The 12181-nt window shown below is 35.9% G+C and overlaps 1 protein-coding gene across 3 annotated transcripts; it reads left to right on the top strand.

The window, feature by feature from the left end:
- Positions 1–236: 236 nt before the first annotated feature.
- Positions 237–11175, top strand: LOC132176335 (pleiotropic drug resistance protein 3). 3 transcript variants are annotated; one of them, XM_059588514.2, is made up of 24 exons: positions 237–628; positions 803–926; positions 1175–1260; positions 1907–1991; positions 2438–2597; positions 2702–2778; positions 3275–3328; positions 3438–3528; positions 3686–3987; positions 4071–4352; positions 4460–4773; positions 5151–5311; positions 5393–5496; positions 5576–5729; positions 5817–5957; positions 6104–6177; positions 6291–6623; positions 6719–7009; positions 7507–7590; positions 7717–7850; positions 7977–8204; positions 8722–8893; positions 9600–9854; positions 10900–11175. In XM_059588514.2, the coding sequence occupies exons 1-24, from the start codon at positions 240–242 to the stop codon at positions 11164–11166; spliced, it is 4362 nt and encodes a 1453-aa protein (XP_059444497.2). In that variant the 5' UTR covers positions 237–239; the 3' UTR covers positions 11167–11175. The 3 variants fall into 3 exon arrangements, with proteins under 3 accessions (XP_059444497.2, XP_088369252.1, XP_088369251.1); XM_088513126.1 differs by having other exon boundaries at positions 240–628; positions 5579–5729; XM_088513125.1 differs by having other exon boundaries at positions 240–628; positions 5817–5963; positions 6089–6177.
- The last annotated feature ends 1006 nt before the right edge of the window (positions 11176–12181 follow it).

The following is a 12181-nucleotide window of genomic DNA, read 5'->3' as shown; positions in this document are numbered from 1 at the left end:
GTTTAGACATATCTAGCAAAGTATTTTATATTTAATTAATGTATACGAGGAAAAGGTGTAATGTCAAATTATGATGTTCATTTCCCTCATACATATTATTCTGTGTCCATGAACAGCATGCTCAACAGCCATGAACTTGCCGAGATTGTACATGACATTGCACTTTGCATTACCCCTCTCTCTTTCATCTTTGTCTTTATATATCTGTAAGAGTTTGAAGCTATTCATTTTATCAAATAATGGCTCAGCTGGTAGGAACAGATGAGATAGAATCTCTGCGAATCGAGTTAGCAGAGATTGGAAGAAGTATAACGTCTTCGTTTCGAAGCCATGCCTCAAGTTTCCGGAGCGGTACAGCTGTCAAGTCTGAACATGATACTTATGGCAATGATGAATATGAGTTGCAATGGGATGAAGTTCAGAGACTACCCACTATGGAGAGAATTACTTCAGCTTTGTTTGATGTTTATGGTGACACAGGTGCAGATGAAACTGATAAAGGGAAGCGCGTGGTTGACGTTACCAAACTCGGAGCTCAAGAACGAAGTATTTTCGTACAGAAGCTCATCAAACACATTGAAAATGATAATCTTCAGTTACTGCAAAAACTTAAGAGGAGAATTGACAAGTAAGCATTCATATCATACATATTCATGATACACATGCATCGGTATGTACACATACTGCAGAAACATTCACATGCATGAAATTTAATGTCAATGCCATTACTAACATAGTTCTAATTGCATGTCGATATTGGACATTACTAACATAACATTAATTTTTTATTTCTGCTTTGTAGAGTTGGTGTAAAATTACCCACTGTGGAAGTGAGATATGAGAATCTGTGTGTGGAAGCAGAGTGTGAGGTAGTTCATGGCAAGCCCCTCCCCACTCTGTGGAACACCATAACAAACATAATTTCAGTAAGTATCTTCACTTGTAGGAGTTGCTTCCAGATTTAGATTTAATTCAGTTTCTGACCCTCTCAATCTTTTAAATGGGGACATGAAAGTGAAAACAAATATTGACATGTCTATTATATACTGGTGGTAGTCATTAGTTGTAGTTGAGGTGTTTCCTTGTAAAGTGATCTTTGATTTGGACTTCTTCTGTTGTAAATACCTCAATGCTTTATTTCTATTTTTTATTTGTCATTTTCACTGAATGACAGGGCCTTGCCAAGCTGCCAGGTTCAAAAACTCAAGAAGCAAAGATCAGCATCATCAAAGATGTCAGTGGCATTATTAAGCCGGGAAGGTATCTAGCAAAATTTGTCACCTTAAGAAAACTATCTTTCACCAAATAAAAAACATAGTCTGTTACAAAATATAATGTTTCTAAAGCTCCATTTGTTGCTACAAGTTTGGAAATAGTGGATATATATGACCCCTTCAGATTAAAACATTATTTGTTTAGGATCGAATATCCTTTCGTATTAGATTTTGTCTGATTTGGTAGTGTGATATTGCATACAATGAGGTGATGAAGAAAGCCATTAGCTTTACCCTCTATCAAAAGAAACATAGATTAGGTTCAGTTCAGTTAGTCCCATATGATATCTTCTAATGCAAGTCATTAACTGGAGGGGGTTGTTTTTACTTTTTGAGACTGTAATTGACCCAGGTCCTGGAAACCTCCTCAGTGGTATCTCTTGGACGTATAAAAAAAATTACCTTCTGTCCATAGAGAGATTAGCAGATATCTTCATCTCTGAATGATATCTTCCTCCAATTGGTTAACTCACTTTCTCATTTCCTACTGAGAGAAAAATGAAACAATCTCAATTTATTTATCTTTCAGAGGAAATATTTATTAATTTTTTGAACTCCTTTTTTGATTACAAGTTAAGAAGAGAGATCAAGCAAAGTAAAAGTTGACTAACTTTGGCTTATCTTTTCTGCAGGATGACTTTATTGCTTGGTCCCCCAGGGTGTGGCAAAACCACACTGTTGTTGGCTCTGTCAGGGAAGCTAAGCCAATCTCTAAAGGTTCTGTCTTTGAGCTTCTTGTTTGAGACCTTCAAAATGTCCTACAAAAGCATTTAGAGAATTCGATTACAATACAACAGCTTTTGAACTTTTAAAGACAATCAAGCTATCTCTAAATTATTTTTTCATGTAATGTCGGGTTCAAATGACCAGTATTTGTTTCAAATCCTGTGAGCACATGGTTATATGCACCAGACTATTCGACTAATTCATGCTTCTTTTAACTTGATCAGAGGACTGTATACCTTGGTTCTTCTTGAACTAATGCACAGTAGATTTTATAGTGGCACATTCTTACAACATAACCCATAAACAGAATATAGTTAATTATGGGGGCCTTTTATTCTTTCTATCTACATTAGTATTAACATATACAACATTATCGCAGATGTGTGTGCCTTATAAATTTTATTTTTTACTTTTTCCAATGGTTTCTATATTCTTAGGTTATGGGGGAAATATCTTACAATGGTCGTAGGCTGGAAGAATTTGTTCCTCAGAAAACCTCAGCATATGTAAGCCAATATGACCTGCATATTCCAGAGATGACTGTAAGGGAAACGCTAGATTTCTCTGCATGCTGTCAGGGTGTAGGAAGCCGAGCAGGTAAGAACTCCTTGGATGCACAAAAATGGTGATTTGATGCAAGACCATTGTCAACAGGTTTTCAAATTGATATTGATCTGTAATTTATCATCTATGCATGGAAGAAATCATTATGGAAGTCAGTCGAAGGGAGAAGCAGGCAGGGATTATCCCAGATCTTGATATAGACACTTACATGAAGGTACCATATTGGATACATGAGGCTTTCTCATCCATGTCTACATACTTGCTCACTATGCTTTCACAAGTCTAGCAAAACCAAAAGACCCAGGACAAAATAACTTTGCAGACATTGATGTGGTTGAATAAATTTGTTTCTTGCACATATAAGAGTAAAGTTTATCATGTTGCTTTGTTTGGTTCCTAAAAGAAGGAAAGGAAATAAAAGAAAATATTTCAAAATGGCTTAAGAGGGAAACCAGTAGTTAAGATGTTTTATTTCTTCTCCTATTGTCCTTAATGACAGCCTTAGATCCTGACTCCTTGGGGTTGGGTACCTGAATCCATTTTTGCCATTCAGCTTTATATAAGGTTGGACTCAGTTAGATCATCATTACCGAAAATGTTTAGACAACAATTGATTTATTTTATGTGATAGTAAATGTGGCATTCATACATTATGTATTTTTTAATGTTTTATATCCTAAAATTCTTGATGCATTGTTTTGTATATACAGGCAATATCGGTTCAGGGATTGAAGACTACCCTTCAAACAGACTACATGCTAAAGGTAGATTTCTAGCCACTTCTCAGATATCACTCTCTTTTCTTCTTTATCTGTTTGTTGGTGAAACTTTCTTGAACTTTGGTAGTTGGTTTATAATTCCTATATCTTGCAGATCCTTGGTCTCGATATCTGTGCTGATACATTGGTTGGAGATCACATAAGAAGAGGCATATCTGGTGGTCAAAAGAAAAGGTTGACCATAGGTAATGTGACGATTATACAAAGCTTTTGTTGATGATTACACTTTACAGTTATAGACTTGAGTTAATGTTATATGTAAAATTCTGTTCCTGACTAAGTTGTGCATTATTTCAAGGGGTTAAATTCAACATGATTCTTGATATATTTTGCATAATGTAGGTGAGATGATCGTGGGACCCACAAAAGCTCTACTCATGGATGAAATATCAAATGGCTTAGACAGTTCCACCACTTTCCAGATTGTTTCTTGCCTTCAGCATTTGGTGCATATCACTGATGCCACTGCGTTGATTTCACTTCTTCAGCCAGCACCAGAGACCTTTGATCTCTTTGATGACATTATCTTAATGGCAGAAGGGAAGATTGTCTATCATGGCCCACGAAATTGTATTCTCAAATTCTTTGAGGTTTGTGGGTTTAAGTGTCAGGACAGAAAAGGTGCTGCTGACTTCCTTCAAGAGGTACATTTGCCGTGCATATTCGCTTCTCCAACTATAACTAGTTATATGAAGTGTAACTGGACTTGTATTTTCTTTTGCTTTAGGTTATATCCAGAAAAGATCAAGCACAGTATTGGTGCTACACAGATCAACCTTACAGTTATGTATCCGTTGATCAGTTCGTACAAAAATTTAAGGATTTCCATCTTGGCCAGAAGTTAGATGAGGAGCTCTTAAAGCCATTTGACAAGTCTCACAGCCACAAGAAGGCTCTATCCTTTAGACCATACACATTAACTAAATGGGAACTGTTTAAAGCTTGCACAAGGAGAGAATTTCTTCTAATGAAAAGGAATTCTTTTATATATGTATTCAAATCAATACAGGTAGCTTTCTTTTTGTTTGAAATCTTCAATACTTTCTGCCAGTTGTAATTAGCTTCTATTCTGCCACTCTTATTCAAAAGTTCATTTTATATTCTTTCTACCTGCAGTTAGTCATCATTGCTTCAATAGCAATGACAGTTTTACTTCGAACTCAAATGGCTGTTGACATGATCCATGCAAATTATTATATGGGGTCACTGTTCTATGCGCTCCTAATTCTTCTTGTTGATGGATTTCCAGAACTGACTATGACTGTCTCAAGACTTGCAGTTTTCTACAAACACAAAGAGTTGTTCTTTTATCCTGCTTGGGCTTATGCAATCCCAGCTGCCATCTTAAAACTTCCACTTTCATTTTTGGAAGCTTTTGTCTGGACAGCTCTTACATACTATGTCATTGGTTACAGCCCTGAGGTTGGAAGGTGAGTTCCAGATGAAAAGTGCAATTCTTCTTGAGATGAAATCTTACGCGATATTCTGTTACATTTGGTTCAGAACTTTATATGAATGCTACTATGCCTCTAGGATAAGTGGCTGTAGTCATTTGAGCTATTAGAAGCATCTAAGACACTTGGATCAATTATGTATAATATATCTGTATCAGTGTGTGAGATCTTATACTTGGGAAGCATTCCATGGTGGTTATTGATTTTTCCTAGGTTATACTATGAATATCAATATGATTCTGGTTGGGCACAAAGATGTAGCTAATGAGTGCTGTTTCCTTTAAATTCTCTAGAGCAGGATTTTTGGCTATTAACCATCTCAATTCTTGCATCTATCTATCTGTGTTTCTCAGGTTCTTCCGCCAGTTCCTTCTACTGTTGGCCGTGCATCAAACATCGATATCAATGTTCCGATTTATTGCGTCACTATTCCAAACTTTGGTTGCTTCTATGACGGCTGGTAGCCTATCCATAATGTTTGTTTTATTATTTGGTGGCTTTGTTATCCCAAAATGTAAGAGTTTTAGTATCACTTCTCATATTCAAGCCAATGAAATGTATTCAGATGATTGTGCTTATATATTTTTGGTTGCAGCCTCTATGCCCGCTTGGTTGGAATGGGGATTTTGGGTTTCTCCTCTGTCATATGGGGAGATAGGGCTGACTGTGAATGAATTCCTTGCTCCTCGATGGGAAAAGGTGAAGTTTAATCACTCTTACAAAAATGTGTTGCTGTTCATCCTTCAATTACTGATTATTTGCTTTTTCTTTTCAATAGAAGCTGTCTGCAAACACAACCCTAGGGCGGGAAGTACTAGAAAGTCGTGGATTAAACGTTGACGATTATTATTATTGGATATCAATTGGTGCCTTAACTGGGTTCACAGTACTATTTAATGTTGGTTTTACCTTGGCATTAACTTTCTTAAAGCGTAAGTATCTTCCATTGCTTACATGGACACTTAAGAGAACAAAATATTCAAACATGTATGTTAACCTGCACTTCAATATACATTCAGCTCCAGGAAAGTCTCGTGCTCTTATCTCTTATGAAAAGTACTTTCAACTTCAAGGAAAAAGAGACAGCCACAACAATTTGGAAGGAGACAGGAAAAAACTCAGTGGTGCTTCTCCTAAAACTACCTTAGAAACTAGAAGGGGTGAGAATGCCTTTTTGCCCTGATTGGTCCATTTTATCCTATATAACATTAGATCAGCTTGTTATGACTATTCATTCAAATCTTAGGTCATGTTTAGATATGTTTTTCCCACATCTTTCAAATTCTATCACTTTTCAATTTTTCAGGAAGGACGTTTCTACCTTTCAAGCCCTTGACTTTAACATTTTGTGATGTGCAGTATTATGTTGACACCCCTTTGGTAATTATTAGAGCTAGATTTACTCCATTATCTGGGTAGTTGTAAAATACAAGGACTAGGAGTGAGAGTTATGACAGCTGACAGAAATTATTTTGCCATCATGTTGGTCTCAGGAAATGAAAAGGGGAGGTTTTATGCAGAAGAAGCTCCAGCTCCTTTCTGATATTACAGGTGCATTCAGACCAGGCATTCTGACAGCTTTGATGGGTGTCAGTGGAGCAGGAAAAACAACTCTTATGGATGTTCTTTCTGGAAGAAAAACCAGTGGTACCATTGAAGGAGAGATTAGAATTGGTGGGCACCCAAAGGTTCAAGACATATTTGCTAGGATATCAGGCTACTGTGAGCAAACTGATATACATTCTCCACAAATTACTGTAGAAGAATCAGTGGTATATTCTGCCTGGCTGCGGCTCCCATCTCAGATTGATTCAAATACTAAAGCTGTATGGAATCCCTTTTACTGCATGATCATATATTTGTCTCAAACTTAATCATTGAAATAAATTGCATCAATATTTGTTTTCTCATTTTTACCCAGGAATTTGTAAATGAGGTCCTTGAAACTATTGAGCTTGATGGGATCAAGGATTGTTTAGTAGGAATGCCAGGTGTTAGTGGTTTATCAACTGAGCAACGGAAACGGCTGACTATAGCTGTGGAGCTTGTTGCCAATCCTTCTATCATATTCATGGATGAGCCAACTTCAGGTTTGGATGCAAGGGCAGCTGCTATTGTTATGAGAGCAGTGAAGAATGTTGCTCAAACAGGAAGAACAGTTGTTTGCACTATCCATCAACCAAGTATTGATATCTTTGAGGCATTTGATGAGGTAAAATAATGTCCATAGCCTAGTTTCATCAATAGAATGAGGTGAGAAGGCTGGAAATTACTTTTACATATTTCCCTTGGTATGACTGAAAATGACTTCCCATTTCTTTAGTTTACATAAACTATTTGTTTTTTAGTTGTATTTCCTTGTGTTGCATAAGCAGGTTACTACTTGCATTATCAATGGACTGATAGCTCAGTGCTTCATTTGCGTATATCTCTCTTTGCAAAGTAATGTGTTATGCATGATCTTGCGCCCTAAATCCTTTTGGTAAAAATGCATAAAATGAGTGGAGCTTACAGTTCCATCTTCTAAATTTAATTGAGTTATATTTAATTAGTCTTTAGCAATTTGAAATTATATGTTCAGTTTTACCAGTCCTAAAACAACAAAGACCTTGACCTGCTTCAAAAAATATGATCATGTTCATTCTATTTTTTATTATCCTATATATGGATGTGATATGGTAACAATTTCATGTCTAACTATCACTGCAGTTGATTCTAATGAAAATTGGAGGCCGCGTAATTTATTCTGGCCCATTAGGGCAGCACTCAAGTAAGGTTATTGAGTACTTTGAGGTCAGTTAATTATGCAGCTTTTACATTTATGCTAATCTTTCATTGTTGTCAATCATTTATAGTACCATGCCTGTGACAAAAATGATTGTTTAGTGCTGATCCCCTTTCCTGGCAATTTTGCTGAAGAGTATCCCTGGGGTGCCCGCTATTAAAGATAATTATAATCCAGCAACATGGATTCTGGAAGCTACTTCGAGATCTGCTGAAGCTGAAATTGGTGTAGATTTTGCACAAATTTATAGAGGGTCCACCTTATATGAGTAAGTACACAGAGAAGGACATCATTTTGTAAGCCACTTTATAGAAGAGAATAATGAGATGATTTGTTCATAATACTTGTCTGATATGGAAATATTTATACATGAATCTTGCTGTTCTGACTGTAGGCAAAACAAAGAGTTGGTTAAGCAATTGACTTCACCGTCTCTTGCTTTGAGGGAATTGCATTTTCCTACCCGCTTTCCGCAGAATATTTGGGAGCAGTTCAAAGCATGCATATGGAAACAGCATTTGTCCTATTGGCGAAATCCTTCATACAATTTGATGCGCATCATTTTTATGTTTGTCTCATCTCTGCTGTTTGGAATACTTTTCTGGAAGCAAGGAGAGAAAATGTGAGTTGGCACGATTAAATTGATGGTTTCATAAATTAAAGCTACTTCCCACTCCTTTATCACCCCCCACTCATTGCAAGCAATAAAGAAATTCCTTCATAGATAGATTATGCAATTCTTACAAATATATTGGGATAATTACCTTTTTCCCCCATCAACTACAATGCATTGTCACTTTGCCCCCATAAACTGACAACCCTATTGCTTGATCCCATCAAACTACCATTTTGTGCTCAAAACTCCTCTTCCGTCAGACAAAGGCGTTAACTCAGACTGTCAAAGTGACAATGCGTTGTAGTTCATGGGAGCAAAGAGACAATGTGTTGTAGTTGATAGGGGAAAAAGGTAATTACCCCTATATTTTTACACATTTATCTTACTATTTTCTCTATGATGATCAATACTATCATTCACAAAACTTTATGTCTGCGTATATGGATTTATTCCCTAAATTTCTATGATATGAAGAAGTCATTACTGAAAGGACTGACTTGATGATCTTTTCTTGTTTTGGTAGAAACGACCAGCAAGACCTCTTCAATTTGCTAGGCTCAATGTTCACTGCCATCATCTTCTTTGGCATAAACAATTGCTCGACAGTTATACCCCTTGTGGCAACAGAGCGGACCGTTTTGTGCCGAGAAAGATTTGCAGGAATGTACTCTTCGTGGGCCTATTCATTGGCACAGGTTCGAAGCTCTTGTGAAAATCGATTCAACATTATTCCCATAAAATTCATTAAGACACTTAACATGGTCATGAAGTCATCATGTGAAATCAATTTAAGAACTATTGGTAGCCCTAGTAGATCGATTTTCCTTGTGGTCCTTTTGTGTCTAATAACAATGAAGTTAACTTTTTGCTCAATGTGAGAAATTTATGCAACAGCTTCAAGCCAAGGGATCAAGCAAGTTTTAGTTGCAACAACAACCACTTTCTAAAGTAAATTATTAAATTTTTTGAGTTCTTGCCTTGAATGTCTTCCCCATCATTTTTCAGCCTCATGTTTACCCTTTACCATGGATCCATTGAAGAAAATCATATTTACCATCAATAAATTAGAGTGTTAATTTCAGGTGATCATGTTTGCATGAATTTTCACCTTTTAGATATTTGCTTTTGGGAAGATTCAACATTCAGTTTTGGCATCGACGAATTCTTTAAAAATATTGCCATGTTGAGGTTAAGCAGAGAATGAAAAATCTTTACAAATGAATCTGAATGAAAATATTTTTATTAGTTGTTAAAATTTAGAAATTTGGATAAAACTCATTCAACAGTGTACAATCTTCCTTTTAAATTCTAATTTTCATTTACTTAAAAACTGTAAAATCAGGATCAGGGTTGAATATGACTCTTTGTTGGATTTCAAGTAACTTGTATCAATTTTTGTAGGTGCTAATTGAGATTCCCTACTTGTTCATTCAAGCAGTTCTCTATGTGATCATCACATATCCTATGATTGGTTACTACTGGTCAGCCTATAAGATATTCTGGTCATTCTACAGCATGTTCTGTACACTGATATCCTTCAATTACCTAGGAATGCTTCTGGTTTCTTTAACACCAAATATTCAGGTGGCTTCCATAGTGGCTTCAGCTTCCTACACAATGCTGAATTTGTTCTCTGGGTTCATTGTACCAAGACCAGTAAGTTTTCAAGCTGTTCTACTTTTTCTTTTTCCTTTTTTCTCTTAGTTACATTAGTTTCTTAGGGGATTAAATCTTTGATATGTGTATATATATATGCTTTGATACTGACCATATTCTACTCTAAATAACCTTAGTAAATATTTGAACTTGTTAGAGGGATTTATGTAAAGAGAAGAAAGAAGAGGCTGTGTTGTTTCACGTAGCCTTCTCCTCTCATACTTCATATATATATATATATATATAATGTAACATTGAGTACAAAGACCAAAATACCCCATATAATATATTAACCCTAATATGCTCATCTAACACTCCCCCTCAAGCTGGAGCATATATATCATATAAGCCCAGCTTAGAACAAATAAACTCTAACTTCTTTCGACACAAGGACTTTGTAAACATATCAGCTAGTTGATCTCCAGACTTCACAAATGGTATAAATATATTTCCGCTAAGTATCTTATCTCGAACAAAGGATCGGAACCTGGCTCTGATACAAAGGTCTAGAGAGTCTTCTAAAAGCAGGTTGATATACATGTTGGTAATCCATTTCAATTCAAAAATCTAAGCCTTTAGATTAACACTGTTAGAAGAGTTAGGGTTTCGTGATTGTGAAATCAATTGAAACAAATGATAAGAAACCTAAAAGAAAATCGCAATCTAGGATCTACAATTGGCGTTAGCCTATTTGCTCTGATACTATGATATAATTTGTATGAACGATTTAGACACAAAAGGCGAAGGCTATTATATTATTCAACTTATCTTTAACCTAATACAAGTATCCTATTATATAGGATTAAGGAAATATCCTAATGACCAAACTACCCCCAAAACCCTAATGACTCAAACCCTAACTCTTCTAACAAAAACCAATTAATTATATCAACTGCTCCCTTTCTTTATACCTTCTAGATGTGGAAACCTACACTCACAACAAAAATCAAAGCCATATGAATTTCCTTTTTGTGTGTGGATGCATGGCTATGGATGTGTCAAGCAGTGAAACTGACTCAAAAATGTTGTTCCACCCTCATTGCAGCATATCCCAAAGTGGTGGCTTTGGTTGTATTATTTATGTCCCACATCTTGGGCACTGAATGGAATGCTTACTTCCCAGTATGGGGATCTAGACAAAGAAATATCGGTGTTTGGAGAAACTAAAACAGTTCCTGCCTTCTTAGAGGATTACTTTGGGTTTCACCACAATCTTTTAGGTCTTGTTGCTGTTGTTCTTATTCTCTTTCCCATTGTCTTTGCTTCTCTTTTTGCATACTGTATTGGGAAACTGAACTTCCAAAGGAGGTAAATATTGTAAAGAGGTATCCACATATTTGGATGTTACAATTGTTATTACCAATTATTTTCCAGATAAGAACATTTTCACATGTGTTATTTCATTAGAATATCGTCAATGTAATCCAACAAAAGAAATGTCATATATCACACAAACATCCTACAAATATTCCATAAAGTTGACGTGGTAAGGTCTAGTAGCCATTGATTTTTTTATTTATTTTTTATCAAGTTCTAATCTAATGGCTACTAGACTTTGCCACCTTAGCCTTGTAGGAAATTTCTGTAGTATGCAACATTTCTCATTCGGCAATACTTGCCTTTGAGCTTTCTAATTGGAGTAAAGATGTTGCCATATAGGCGTATCTTATATATTATCTTAGGATGTAAGAATATTTTCCCAATACATTATTTTATGCGCGTTCATACATATCAATATACTAATTAAACCACCTTGCCAACCTGTAGATCTTGAAAAGTGATAGGAACATGGGGAAGAAACCATGACAAATGACCTTTTTAAGGTGTTAAACAATTCACATAATTTGAAGAGACCAACCCCTCCCCCGCAAAAGGGGTGGGTCCTCCTCTCCTTGTTGTCATTCGTTGCAACCTCCGTTGGAGGAGGGAAAGGAGGGAGGAGACTCTCCGTGCACGAACCACCCCATCATTGGAGGGGTGAATCCCCTCTCTCTCTCTTCTATGTGCAATTGCGTTCTACACCAATCATTTTAAATGAATGACCTAGATTAGAATCTCATAATCTCTATTCGCTTAGTTCACCACCTAAAATTAGAAAAATCTCGTCTATGTATAGATGTAGAGTTTATAAAGCTTAACTCATCGTCACCTGATTCTTGACTAAACTATTCTTGATCTCTTACTTTTGCCTGAATGATATACTATCTAGCTTTTATTTATGCAAAATTTTGAAATCTATGAGTAGAACTAATCAAAAGGGAAAGTTTTCTAATAATTTCATAAGTTTTCAAATGATTTCAATTTACTTTTTAGATTGGTTGTCGAAC

The sequence above is a fragment of the Corylus avellana genome, chromosome 2 (genome assembly GCF_965113065.1).
Source record: "Corylus avellana chromosome 2, dhCorAvel1.hap1.2, whole genome shotgun sequence".
NCBI lineage: Eukaryota > Viridiplantae > Streptophyta > Magnoliopsida > Fagales > Betulaceae > Corylus > Corylus avellana.
The sequence above is the reverse complement of the archived record's forward strand: the minus strand, read 5'-3'. Positions and strand labels throughout refer to the sequence as shown.

Bases quoted from the DNA above. Each gene is read 5' to 3' on its own strand.
- LOC132176335 (XM_088513125.1), top strand. From the start codon at position 240: ATGGCTCAGCTGGTAGGAACAGATGAGATAGAATCTCTGCGAATCGAG. The intron at 2,598-2,701 runs GTAAGAACTCCT...TATGCATGGAAG, and splicing joins GGGTGTAGGAAGCCGAGCAG to AAATCATTATGGAAGTCAGT. The intron at 6,624-6,718 runs GTATGGAATCCC...ATTTTTACCCAG, and splicing joins TTGATTCAAATACTAAAGCT to GAATTTGTAAATGAGGTCCT.